At 38.2% G+C, this 14,767-nt stretch overlaps 1 protein-coding gene across 2 annotated transcripts in view; it reads right to left on the reverse strand.

Annotated features, from left to right (window-relative positions):
• The window catches only part of LOC106882567 (RNA polymerase I-specific transcription initiation factor RRN3), a 57,305-nt gene that overhangs the window by 38,851 nt on the left and 3,687 nt on the right, over positions 1-14,767 (reverse strand). For both annotated transcript variants that reach the window (XM_014933287.2, XM_014933294.2), the window contains exons 2-8: positions 13,535-13,638; positions 9,348-9,401; positions 8,267-8,356; positions 4,965-5,091; positions 2,297-2,399; positions 1,999-2,167; positions 707-775 (exon numbers count right to left, since the gene is read on the reverse strand). In XM_014933287.2, the coding sequence (XP_014788773.1) occupies positions 707-775; positions 1,999-2,167; positions 2,297-2,399; positions 4,965-5,091; positions 8,267-8,356; positions 9,348-9,401; positions 13,535-13,618 (696 nt within the window). In that variant the 5' untranslated portion in view covers positions 13,619-13,638. The remainder of the gene's footprint in view (positions 1-706; positions 776-1,998; positions 2,168-2,296; positions 2,400-4,964; positions 5,092-8,266; positions 8,357-9,347; positions 9,402-13,534; positions 13,639-14,767) is intronic.

Genomic DNA, 14,767 nt, shown 5'->3' on the forward strand with positions numbered 1-14,767 from the left:
TATATATATATATATATATATATATATAAAATGACAGCTGCATAAAGAAGTGCCAAACTCTAATTGTGGAGGGAAGCTGTGGAAGGAGTAGACCCAAGAAGATGTGGGACAGAGTGGTGAGATGAGATCTTTGGACGCTCGGCTTCACTGAGGAAATGACAGAGGACCAGGAGATGTAGCAATTTGCTGTACTTGAGAAGACACATCAAGCTAAGTAAAACTACTGTCATCCAAACATACAGGATTCTCCTTTATAGATGCTGATGCCACATAAAATGTACTCGTGCCAGTGCTGTATGAGAGCACCTAAGCTAGTGGCACATAAGCGCCCAGCACACTCTGAGAAGTGGTTTGTATCAGGAAGGGCATCCAGCCCAAGAAATTAGACAATTGGAGTCTGGACAGCTCCTGTCAAACCATCCAACTTCTACTAGCATGGAAAACAGATGTTAAACAATAATGATGATGATGATGGTGGCAGTGGTGGTGGTGTGGTGTGTGTTTGGCCCCCAATTGATAACTAGTGTTGGTTTGTTTACTTAGTGATTTGGCGAAAGAAACCAATAGAATAAGTGCCAGATTTTAAAGATAAGCACTGGAGGCCAATTTGTTTGACTAAACCCTCCAAGGAGGGTGTGCCAGCTTGGCTACAATTCAATGACTGCAACAAATAGAAGAACTGATAAATTCTGGTTATCAAACTTACCACATCAATCATCTCAGTCAGATCATCACTTTCATTCTCAGCAAATATTTCATGGTGAGGACTCAGCAACTACAATGAAAAGTAGTCAATTCATATCATACAAGCAGAAAAGTGAAAAGATAAGAAAAAATAATTCTTTTTTCGAACTGAATCTAGAAGCAAATTTAAAGCTACAAACAAAAGCATATAAACAATGGGCTGAAAAACCCTTTTGAATAGAAAAAAAGTCAAAGGCTACTGGAGCCATGCGCCTTCACATAAATACATAATGTATAAATTCTGAGTTTAACAATGTGCAAAACAGATAAAAGTAAATAAAAATGAAGGAAGAGCTCAACCCATGTCAAACTCTTAAAAAAAGTGGCATGGCTATGTGATAAGAAGCTTGCTTCACAACCACATGGTTCAGGGTTCAGTCTCACTGCATGGAACCATATGCAAGTGTTTTCAACTATAGCCTTGGACGAACTTGTGAGTGGATTTAGTAGACAGAAACTAAAACCTGTCATATGTGTGTATGCATATACATGCGTGCGTGCGTGTGTATATATATATATACACACACACACACACACATGTATGTGAGAGTTCTCCACCACTTCCATCACATCCCTTGACAACTGTAACTTAGCAGTTCAGCAAAAGGCACCAACAGAATAAGTACCAGGCTTTGATAAAATAAGTAATAAGGTTTGAAATAGTCAAAAAAATTTCTTCATGGCACAGGCGTGGCTGTGTGGTAAGAAGCTTGCTTCTCAACCACATGGTTCTAGGTTCAGCCCCACTGCATAGCACCTTGGGTAAGTGTCTTCTACTATAGCCTCAGGCCAACCAAAGCCTTGTGAGTGGATTTGGTAGACAGAAACTGAAAGAAGCCCATCGTGTGTGTGTGTGTGTGTGTGTGTGTGTATATATATATATATATATATATATATATATATATATATATATATATATATATATATATATATATACATGTGTGTCTGTGTTTGTCCCCCAACCATCAGTTCACAACATTTGTTGGTATATTTACATCCCTTAACTTAGTGGCCTGGCAAAAGAGACCGAAAGAATAAGTACTAGGCTTACAAAGAATAAGTCCTGGAGTTAATTTGTTTGACGAAAGGCAGTGCTCCAACATGGCCACAAACAAATGACTGAAAGAATAAAAGAATAAAGGTGATGCCCCAGCATAGCCACAGCCTAATGACTGAAACAAAAAAAAAAAAATGGACACAAATTGAAACTTTTTCCTAAGTGACTACACTAGAAATTAAATACTTCTTACTTACATCAAAATTAACCATTTTTGTTATGATAAGTTCCAAGATTTTGTAACGATGATCAGGCATGAACATTGAAATCTGTAGTAAATTTCGAGTATAGCATTCTACCGTGAAAACATTGCCTTTGAAATAAGGAAATTCTTTCGAAAGAAGACTCATTAAGACATTCGGCATCCTGTAAAGAAGAAAAGGAAAAGATAAAAAACCATTGTTTACAGTTTCCTGGTGTTATCAAGATAGAGGCAGACAGGTGAAACAAGGAAAATTATACAAGAGAAAAAGTAAACAAAATGGGATAACTTACATAGGCATATTGCCAAAGATAGATTTCAGAGCAAGCTGAATGTGACCACATAATATCAAATGTTCTTTTTGTTGAATATCCACAGGAACAGAAGAATTTAACACTAAAAAAAAAAAAATACAATAAAAGTTATACAAACCAGGCCAGCAGATTTATTCTGCAATATTTACAAAAGAATAACTTAATTAAAAGAAAAGTTTGAAATTCTGAGCATTTTTCAACTCTAAAAGATAGCATGGTTTAGTGTTTAGGGTGATCGGCTCACAATCGTAAGATCAGGAGTTCAATTCCTGGCAGCGCGTTGTATTCTTGAGCAAGACACTTTCTTTTACATTGCTCCAGTTCACTCAACAAGCAAAAATGAGTTGTACATGTAATTCAAAAGGCCGGCTTTGTCACATTCTGTGTCATGCTGAATCTCCCTGAGAAATGCATTATGGGTACATGTGTCTGTGGAATGCTCAGCAACTTGCACATTAATTTCACAAACAGGCTGTTCCATTGATCAGATCAACTGGAATCCTTGTCATAACCAACATTTTTCATGCTGGCAAGGGTTGGATGGTTTAACTGAAGTTTGTGAGGCAAGGAGTCACACCTAATCCCATGGTCTGTTCAAGCATGGCTTCTATGGCAGGAGGTACCTCCTAATGTCAAGCCCTCCACTGAGTATATAGAGTGCTTTTTATGTGGCACCAGCACTGGTATCAATTCAGCTGTGACAGATAGGTCTTCTTGAGTACAGAAAGGCACTAGATATCTCGATCCTTAGTCATCTCCTTTGTAAGGTTCAGTGTCTTGAGATCGGCCTTCGATATTTGGTCCCATGTCTTCCTGGGTCTTCTTCCACAATTTCCTTCCAGTTTAAGTGATCAGCACTTCTGTATGCAACTGTCAACATCCATATGCATCATATGACCAAACCAGTGCAATCTTCTCTCTTGCACACTGCATCTAATTCCTCTTATGTCCAACTTTTCCCTCGATACACTGCCACAAATGTACAGACATGTGTTCATATACATGTATCATACAATCTTCCTTTCATTCGGGGAGAGAGAGAGACCTTTGGTTGCCAACAGGAATCAGTATACAGAAAATAAAAAGGGTATTGTCCCAGCATGTCCACAACCTAGTTACTATTAACTATTTAAAAAATTAAAATGCTGCAACAACTCCATTGAGTTTATCAAATACAACACCCATCATAAACTATGCTGTTCTACTGATTGTATGGTTCTAAGTTCAATCTCATAACTGCAATATTTTTTTGTTTTGTTTTGATAGTGTTAATGAGGACACACAGAATCAACATTCACACATAAACAGGTTTCTTTCAGTTTCTGTCAAGCAGATCCGTTTATAAAGCACTGGTCACCCCAAGGTGACCAGTGTTTTATATATAGTAGAAAAAACTTGCACAAAATGCCATGCATTGAATATGAAATCACGATTTCAAAACTAACTTTCTAATCATACATCTATGCTTGCACCTAAATGTACGTTTGTGCCTATTACATGTCATCAAAAACACCAGGTGAAATGACAGACAAAAATAAATACACACATAGGCACAGGCATGGCTGAGTGGTTAAGAAGTGCAACCCATGTAATTTCAGGTTTAGTCCCATTGCACAGCACCTTGATCAAGTATTTTCTACTATATCCCTAAGTCAACTAATGCTTTATGAATGAATACACTAGATGGAAACTGTGTGGAAGCCATTCATATGTATGTGTGTGTTTCTGTGCATATATATACGTATATACATACACATACATATATAGATATATAAAAAAAACAAAAATAAGAACTCTGTCAGTTATGATGACGAGGGTTCTCGTTCAACAGAACAGCTTGCTTGTGAAATTAACATGCAAGTGGCTGAACACTCCACAGACACACATACCCTTAACATAGTTCTCATGGAGATTCAGCATGACACAGAATGTGCCAAGGCTGATCCTTTGAAAAATAGGTACTACTCATTTTTGCCAGCTGAGTGGACTGGGGCAACATGAAATAAAGAGTCTTGCTCAAGGACACAATACATCCCCAGGAATTGAACTCACACTCTTACGATCATGAGCTGAATACCCTAACCCACACGCCTTCACATTCCTATATATAGATATATATATATATACATCATCATCATCGTTTAACATCCGCTTTCCATGCTAGCATGGGTTGGACGATTTGACTGGGGACTGGTGAAACCGGATGGCAACACCAGCTTCCAATCTGATTTGGCAAAGTTTCTACAGCTGGATGCCCTTCCTAACGTTAACCACTCAGAGAGTGTAGTGGGTGCTTTTACGTGTCACCTGCACGAAGGCCAGTCAGGCGGTACTGGCAACGGCCACGCTCAAAATGGTGTATTTTATGTGCCACCCGCACAGGAGCCAGTCCAGGGGCACTGGCAACGATCTCGCTCGAAAATCCTACGAAGGCCAGTCAGGCAGTACTGGTGTTTCTGTTGCCCTCTAGCAGGAAGGGAAAAAGACCAACAGAATAAGTATCACACTTAAAAGTAACTATTGGGGTCAATTTATTTGACTATATTGTTCCAAGACGGTGCCCCATCATGGCTACAACAGTCCAATGAGTGAAACAAGCAAAAGATAAAAAGATAAATCTATAAATTTTCAAATCATTATTACTTACCAGGTTTAAAATGTTGCAACAACTTCTGAAGAATGAATTTTAAGTGAACAGGTTGTGCCACAACCAATCTTTTAAGAAATGATAGATAGTGTTTGCTCAGAGCTTCATTTACAAACCAATTTACAATCTGAAAAAAATGCAAAAGAAAGTGTTATGATGTTAGTATACAAGCATGGTGTAAATTGGTATTACACAAATAAATAGTCAGTTGCGGTTATCTAAAAATAACATGCCGCAGAAATATATATTAACATAAAACGCACTCCGTACTACTTCAACATAGGTACAATAGTCAGTAATCACTGTTCAACTACTGACTGTTAGTTTGTCGTGTGTTGGTTTAACATAGTCAAATTAACAACATCAACTGTCCTCCCTGACAGTTCACTCAGTTTTTATTTATTGCAATCGGTTAGTCCACCTTCGGCCATGTGAGAGAGTTTAGAGTTCTCCCATAACTGAGAAAAAAGAACATCACTATTTTGGCTGAATCCAAAAATAAAATTATGCAAAAAACGATGTACAGTTAATTAAACACCTCAGATAATCAGAAAACAAAAAGTTGGTTTGAGGAGGATCTGAACATAGACACTGAACAGATGACAACAGAGTAATACAGGACTTTATAAGGCAAGATGCAGGAAATTTTAACAAACACATATGTAGTGTGCAAGAGAGAGTACTGTGCTGGTATGGTCATATCATCATCGTTACCATTTAATGTTCACTTTCCATGCTGACATGGGTTAGACAGTTTAACCAGAACTGGTAAGCTGGAGAGCTGTACCAGGTTCCAGTCTGATTTGGCATGGTTTCTACAGCTGGATGCCCTTCCTAATGCCAACCACCTCAAGAGTGTCTTTTACAGCTCACCGGCATGGGTGCCTGTTACAAGTCACCACCACAACTATGATTTTCACTTGGCTTGACGAGTCTTCTCAACCACAACAAATCACCAAAGGTCTCGATCACTTGTCATTGCCTCTGTGAGACCCAACATTTGAAGATCAGGTTTCACCACTTCATACCATGTCTTCCTGGGTCTACCTCTGCCACAAGTTCCCTCCACAGTTAGCAATCAGTACTTCTTTTACACAGTTGTCCTTGTCCAGTTGTATAAAAAAAAAAATGTCAAGTGCTCAAAACAAATGGAACCTTTCCAAGGAGACCTAGAAAGACATAAGACGCTGAATCTCATAATGAGATAACAAAGAATTGTGACAAGCTGCAGCACATGGAACTGAAGAAGATCTACCACCCATATAAACGTGGCAAAATGGATGTTAAAATAGTGAGGATGGAGGTTGGAATGTATATCTTCATTTGAGTTATTTGCTGATTATTTTCTCCATCTACTGCCTCCCCACCTCTTCTATCTACTCTCTCATATTCACTATAATATTGCCTGCTGTATAATGAAAGATAACACTAGCTCTGCTTGTATTCAATCCTCACCAATCATTAAGGAAAGCATTGGATGTCCATACAAAATACCCACCACCCACACAAAAATTTGACAAAGCAGGAATAAATGGGTTAATTTTATATAAATTATTCCCTGCAGCATTCACATTCATGAAAACATGGAAAAATATTCACAAGACAAGCCACTTACCCAACATGAACTTATACAGTTTCAACACACCAGCCACATGGTTAATTAAACAGATATGAGAACTAGATTTTGAAGTTTTTTTGTTTTTTTTTTAACGGTTTTGATCTCTTGTTTGTTGTATTAATTATATTTTATGTTACTCATTTACTTGCTACTTTTTATTCACATGACATTTTACTTAAAATTTCACACTGTATGAAAAACTTTCATCATCATCATTTAACATTCATTTCCCATGCTGGCATGGGTTAGACGATTTGACTGGAACTGCTAAGCTAGAGAGCTGCACCAGACTCCAGTATGTTTTGGCTTGGTTTCTATGGCTGGATGCTCTTCCTGATACCAACCACTACACAGTGTATTGGGTTCTTTTACATGTCAGCAGCACTGGCCATGACCAGGATTTAACTTAGCTTGACACGTTTTTTCAAGTACAGCAAATTGCCAGAAGTCTCATATTCTTCTTCAACAAAATTCCTTACACAACATCTTGAATAGCATTTATTCTGCATGTATTACTGAAAAATTAGGTATTAATTATAAAACTGAAGAACAGGAATGTGCTTATTAGTAATAGTCTTTAATATCTTTGTGAAAACTGGGAGACAGCATATTCTGGTCGTTGTTTAATGTCTGCTTTCCATGATGGCAAGCTAGAAGGCTGCACCAGGCTCCAATCTGATCTGGCAAAGTTTCTACAGGTGGATGCTCTTCCTAACGCCAACCACTCTGAGAATGTAGTGGGTGCTTTGTCATGCTTCACCACCTCATCCCAGGTTTTCCTGGATCTACCTCTTCCACAGGTTCCCTCTACTGCTAAGGTGTGACACTTTTTTGCACAGCTGTCCTCATCCATTCACAACACATGACCATACCAGCGCAGTCGTCTCTCTTGCACATCACATCTGATGTTTCTTCAGTCCAACTTTCCTCTCTGTTGTGCAAGTACACTGGCATTACACATCCAGCAGAGCATACTTGCTTCATTCCTTGCAAGCTTACGCATGTCCACAGCAGTCACGGTCCATGCGTCAAACAATCTACCTTTTACTCTGAGTGAGAGGCCTTTTCTCTCTAGCAGAGGTAGGAGCTCTCTGAACTTTGCCCATACTATTCTTATTCTAGCAGCTACACTTTCAGAGCATCCAACCCCGCAACTGACTTGGTCACCTAGATAATGGAAGCTATCAACTACTTGTAGTTTTTTCCCCTGGAATGTGATGGAAGCTGTTGTCTTCACATTTTCAGTGTTTATTGGTCCTGAGCATTTGTCACACACAAAAACTATCTTTCCAGTTAGCCTTCCTTTGATATTGTTGCACTTCTTATGTGTCCATAGCTTACACTGGGTATATTTTATGGAGTTTCTACCTACGCCTTTTCTACAAATCAAGCAGGGCCATCTACCTGAATGGATTTGTGGCTTGTCTGCCTTCCTACTTATTAAGACTTTGGCTTTTGCTAGGTTGATTCTAAGGCCCTTCAATTCTAGACCTTGCTTTCATACCTGAAACTGCTGTAGTTCTGTGGTTACAAAAGGTTTTACAAAGTTAAAACCTAAAAGTAAGGCAACACATCCCATGCTGTCACCATATCACTAAGAAACACATCCCATACGAATTTTTTAGAGATGCCAAGCAACTAATCAAAAAAAAAAAAAAAAAAAAAAAAAAGCAGCATTACTCACCGATACATCTCGCACAAAATCATAGTAACGCCCATCCAGGAGACTAACACAATCCTGGAAGTCAGTCAGGTAGGCTTTTAATAACTTCACCTGAGAAAAAGAAATGTAACAATACATTCAATGCATTCATTTTGATAGAATTTCTATTTACAAGGAAGCTTATTAATCCTTTTAATACCAACCCACTCGGAACCACCCCTGGTTCTGTGATGTTCTGAATACCCGCTTAGTAAACATAAATTTATTTTAATATATTCTTCATTATATTTTTTAATTAACTGAAATAAAGAGTGTTATTCAAAAGAACTATGGTAATAAAAGGGTTAATGAACAGCTCAAGAAAAGTATGCTGATAATAAGAAATATTGTATCTTCACAAAATTATATAGATACACTTCTTCTGGTCAACTATTGTACTATTGTCAGTCAATATAGCATAATATTCACGAATATGAGAAGCTACTACTTACCTGATTAAGGGGTGAGGGTTGATAGATGAAAGCGAAAAAGGTTTTAAAACTACCAACATGATAAATAGCATACTTACAGGAAGCTATTCAAATTTTAACAAATTTTAAACTATTTTTTCAACAACTTTGACTCTTTAAACATACAGAAAGCAACTTCCATAATTATACAATGAACCTCAATTCTAACTCAGTAATTCCCCAAAACAAACAGGATTTCATTGATAAAAAAAATCAGGTATCTTAGTTTAGGTGGTCTTCTCTGGCTTATTGGTTAACCTTTTAGCATTTTAACTAGCCACATCCAGTCTAAATATTCTACTTGATGTATGCTCAAATTGGCTAGATTCTGCTTCTCACAGCTACCCTACAATGTTATTCTAGAAATATACAATCACATCATTCAAATTTCTAAGCTATAAGATAATGCATGATTAATTCAAAACAATATGAATACATAAGTATCACAATTAAAAAAGTAATCTGAATGCTAAAGGGTTAAACATAACATAAGAATTTAAAATGAAAATTTAAAAAAAAAATTGATAAATAATTTTAGCCATTCAAACAATTACATGTTACAATGATCTACAATTGTACAATCTCTTACTTACATCTTGATACTTTTTTAACTGGGTCATAAGATCCAGGTAGAGGTCGTTTTTCCCCTGAAATAAAAAATATAGAAAAACAACTGAATGACAATATTCATCCTTATCAAACTATTTAGAAAATAATGATAAAAATGTGAGCAAAAGAAAATCCAAACGAGAAACATTCCAAAGTTTAAATTGAATTTTGTTTTTTTTTTTTAAATCTTTCCATTTTAGCAGGAGCTGAACATTTTGGATATCTGAAAGAACTGTTGAAACAAATGTTTCACAAGAAGATGCTTTTTATAAAGACACTGTACACTGATAAGTAAGCAGACACAAATAGAATAACATACCTATTCCAGAGTGCAAAGCGAAAGGGCTAAATTGTGATTTCTAAGACAGTATCTCTATAATTCATTACTGAATCACAAATTAACATCAAGTCTGCTCTGATCCACTGGAAGCATTTGAAGACAATTTGTGTGATCTGGTGACAGGTAATGCAATATCAACATATCTTTGCGATTCAGAAATGACGGCTCAGTCCATAAGAATGGCATCAGATCTCTTCTCCAAAGCTTAAGAAGTTCAAGAACCAGTGATCAGCAGAAGACATGATGACTGTTTTGGGGGATGACAACGGTGTTAAGCTGCTTGATTCTCTGAAAGGTGGCTGTACTATGAAACACTTAAGAAGATTAGGGAAGCCATTAGAAAGGAGAGACCAAAGAATTTGAGAACACATGTTTGGCAACAAATTAGCAAACTGAACTGATCAGTGGTCCCCATTCAGTGTACAACCCAGATCTGGCACCCTCCAACTTCCATCTGTTCAATCCAATGAAATTTTCAAGGACAATGATTCGATGACAAAGGATAGTGAAAGCAGCTGTGAAGTAGATGCAAAAGGATTAAAGAGGTGAATTCAAAAGATGATACAGGTGATGTCGCTTGTGATGGAGACTATGTTAAATCTTACTGTTGCATAGAAGAGTTACTGTATCAACACTTGCAATTTGAATAACTTGTCAGTTAATAAGAGTTATGGCCATTTTTGCATGACTTTCAGTACAACCTTCATGATTCACTCCAGCTCCAAAACAGCTAACTGGAAAACAGAAATCATTCCCCGAGGCCCGACTCATTGCCTCCACCACACAACTAGACTCTGTAGCCATAAAATCCCAAGTGATTCACTTGCAAATGTACTGTAACAATAAAAGTAAAGAAAGAATACAAGCTACAACATGAGATAAGTACTACTCCTATTGAAAAAGCCACCATAATTGCTACCCACTATAATCTCTCTCCATCAATAGGAGTCTATCCTAATCTTTAGAAACATAATCCCAAGAAGAGCAACCTCTAAGATTTTGCTATTTACAATCCCTCACTCTTGCTTCTAACATCAGAAAGGTAATAGAAACAGTTATTAGCAATCACCCCTATCTCTTTTTAACCTCTGTTACAGAGAGAGGGAAAAAAAAAAAAATCAGTGTTAACAGCTACAATTAACATTTCTGACAAATGAACGTCAATTTATTGGGAGTTAATATGGTCAGAATTCATTACTTTAGGTTAATGGCTTAAAATTAGGGGTAAATAGCAGGAAGAGAAAATAAGAGCTAACTAATCATAAAACAACAGCTAGCAGCAATTGTTAGTGTAGGAGATTCATTCAACTGACTAATAACTCTTCCCTTCCGAAAGGTGCATGCTCGTGTGGTTCTGGGATCAAGCCCACTGTACTGTACTTTGAGCAAGCGCTTTCTATTATAGTCTCAGGTTTACCAATACACTGTTTATACAATTCTGGAAAAATCTATGCAAAAGTTCACTCCATGTGAGTGTGTATTTATGTTGTCATCATCATCATCATTGTTTAACGTCCGTTTTCCATGCTGGCATGGGATGCACGGTTTGACTGCAGTCTGGAGAGCCAGCAGCTGCACCAGGCTCCAATCTGACCAGGCAATGTTTCTACAGCTGGATGCTCTTTGTAACACCAACCACTCCGAGAGTGTAGTGGGTGCTTTTTATGTACCACCAGCACAGGAGCCAGTCAGGCGGACTTGGCAACGATCACGTTCAGGTGGTGCTTTTTTACGTGCCACCGGCCCAGGAGCCAGTCAAGGGGTACTGGCATCAGTCACAATCGGTTGGTGCTTTTTACGTGTCACCAGCACAAGAGCCAGTCAGGCAGACTTGGTATTGACCACATTCAGATGGTGCTTTTTACGTGCCACTGGCATGGGAGATAGACTCAGGGTACTGGCATCAGGCCACATTCAGTTGGTGCTTTTTACGTGCCACCGGCAGGGGAGCCAGTCAGGCAGATCAGGCATCGACCACATTCGAATGGTACTTTTTACGTGCCACTGGCACGGGAGCCAGTCAGGGTCTTCTCAATCACAGCATATTTCCAAAGGTCTCGGTCTCCTGTCATTGCCTCTGTGAGGCCCAATATTCGAAGGTCATGCTTCACCACCTCATCCCATGTCTTCCTGGGTCTACCTCTTCCACAGGTTTCTTCTACAGTTAGGGAGTGACACTTCACACAGCTGTTTCCATTCATACATAACACATGGCCAAACCAGTGCAGTCGCCTCTCTTGCACACCAAATTTGAGGCTTCTTATACCCAATTTTTTTCTCAGGGTGCTTACATTCTGTTGTGTATGCATACTGACATTACACATCCAGCAGATCATACTAGCTTCATTTCTTTCAAGCCTACGCATGTCCTCAGCATTCATGGCCCATGTTTCACTGCTGTGTAGCATGGCAGTTCACACACATGCATCATACAGTCTACCTTTCACCCTGAGCAAGAGGCCCTTAGTTGCCAGCAGAAGTAGGAGATACCAGAACTTTTCCCAGGGTATAATTACTATAGTCGCTACACCCTCAGAGCAACCACCCCCACTACAAACTTGGTCGCCTAGGAAGCAGAAGCTATTAACTAGTTCTAGTTTTTTTTCCCCCCTAGCATGCGATGGAATGTTTAAATCCTATAACTTAGTGGTTCAACAAATACAGAAGTTAGGACCTGAAATATGTAGGGGTGAGGGGTCTATATGCACAAGGCACTAAACCCCTGAAGCAGTATCTTGGCATAGGTGCAGTTTCATGACTGAAACCAGTGGCAGAGTTAATGTTAATTCAAAAGGCCAGAGGATTTGTAGAATTGGTATAGTGCCAGACAAAATGCCTTGTAGCATTTAGTTGCATACCTTTACATTCTGAGTTCAAATTTCACTAAAGTCAACTTTGCTTTTCCTTCTTCCTCGGTTGGTAAAATAAAATACTAGTCCAGTAGTGGGTCAATATAATTGACTGTCCCTTCCTTCCAACTAACAACATTTGTGACTTTTGTGCCTTTGTAAGAAATTCATATCATTGACAGCAATATCAGTAAAGAAATAGTCAAAATACCCAGCTGTATTTAGTACATCTCTTTTTGGTTGTAAGTTCAAATCCTACTAAGGCAACTTTGCCTTTCATCCTTCACAAATAAATACCTGTCACGTACTATAAGTAGATTATATCAAATACACTCATATCCAAAATTTATGGTCTTGTGGTAAAGTAAATAACAGAAATCATTATCATTACTATTAAATGAAGTGGCACAGGTATGGCTAAGTAATTAAGAAATTCACTTTGTAACTATGTAGTTTCAGGTTCAATCCCACTGCATGGCATTGTAGGCAAGTGTCTTCAACCAAAGCTACAAGTGGACCAACACCTTATAGATGAAAGTTAGACAGAAAAAGCTGTCAAAACACCTTTCTTGTTCTTTAGATACTGGACAATCCATCACTCAAGCCATGGGAGCCTTTAGGAGTTCACTTTATTGCAAAATTTTGAGTTAGATCTCTGGTCTTTGGATAACATCCTCCAACCAATCAAAAAACACATGGACACTGTCCTTCTTCTTTTGATGAAACCATTAAAAAATTGAAAATACAACTCATATGCATGCCCTATCAAGAAAATTTCTCAGTAAACAACATAGACAGCTTCACTTATGGTATTAACTCTTCAGGAAAGCAAAAATGCTATCATATGTTCTATTAACTCTATATTATTATAACTAGTAGATTAGCGAAATTTACAGACTAATCATAAAATAAATGTAATATCATTGCTCCCAGTTATTCCAAGCAAAAGCCTTAATTAAAAAGTGAAATTAAAAAGAAAAACCTTTTTGTGTTCTTTCAATGCCACAGCAACATCAAACTTTTTCTGAATATAGGGTTTCTTCTTAACAGTTTTCTTACTCATCATTGAAGTTTATCAAGAAAAACCTGCAATTTGAAATAAAAACTAGTTTATTATTACTGAATCTCATGAATATTTTTTTGTTACTATAATGCATAAGGATGAGGACAGCTGCATAAAGAAGTACTGAGCTCTAATTGTGGAGGATACCTGTACAAGGGGTAGACATAGGATGATGTGGTGCACTGAGGAAAAGACAAGGGACCAGGTGATGTGATGATTCGCTGTACTTGATAAGACATGTTAAGCTAAGTAAAATCAGTCTTCCACACATACAGGATTGTCCTTTCAGGTGCCGGTGCCACATAAAAAGCACTTGTGCTGATGCTGCATAATCACACCCAGCACACTGTTTAGTGGTTGGCATCAGGAAAGGCATCCATCTGTAGAAATCCTGCCACAACAGACAGTTGGAGTCTGGACAGCTCCCTGCTAGCCAGCTCATGTCAAGTTGTCCAACCCATGCCAGCATGGAAAGCCAACACGAAATGGTGATGAAGCTATTAAAACATGCTATTTCATGCGCCAGTTACACATAAAAACACTCAGTATGCACTGTAAAGTGGTTGGCATTAGGAAGGGTATCCAGATGTAGAAACCAAGCCAAAATCAGACTGGAACCTAGTGCAGCTCTCCGGCTTACCAATGCCAGCATGGAAAATGGATGTTAAATGATGATGATTAAAGCATGAAATACTTAAGATATTCAACTAAAAGCATTTTTCCTGAATATGCACTATAGAAACTGGGGTCCATCTAAATATCCCTATGTATCTTTTACACCATCAAATATGCTAATTAGATTAAAACATTATTACCATCATCATCATTGTCCACCTTCCACACTGGCATGGGTTGGATAGTTTGGCTAGGTAGAAGCCTGCACCATACATCAGTGTCTGTTTTGGCATGGTTTTTTAAGGCTGGATGTCCTTCCTAACACTAACCATTCGGCAGACTGGGCCAGTGCTTTTTACATGGCACCAGCACAAGCAAGGTCAGTTTTGACATGGTTTTTACAGCTGAATGCCCTTCCAAATGCCAGTCACTTTACTGTGTAGACTGGATGCTTTTTAAGTGGCACCTGCACTGGCAGGGTCACCAAGTAACTTTGCAAGACAAGGAATCTTTGAGAGGGGAGGAGGAATTGGAGGA

The sequence above is a fragment of the Octopus bimaculoides genome, chromosome 6 (assembly GCF_001194135.2).
Source record: "Octopus bimaculoides isolate UCB-OBI-ISO-001 chromosome 6, ASM119413v2, whole genome shotgun sequence".
NCBI classification, from domain to species: Eukaryota; Metazoa; Mollusca; class Cephalopoda; order Octopoda; family Octopodidae; genus Octopus; species Octopus bimaculoides.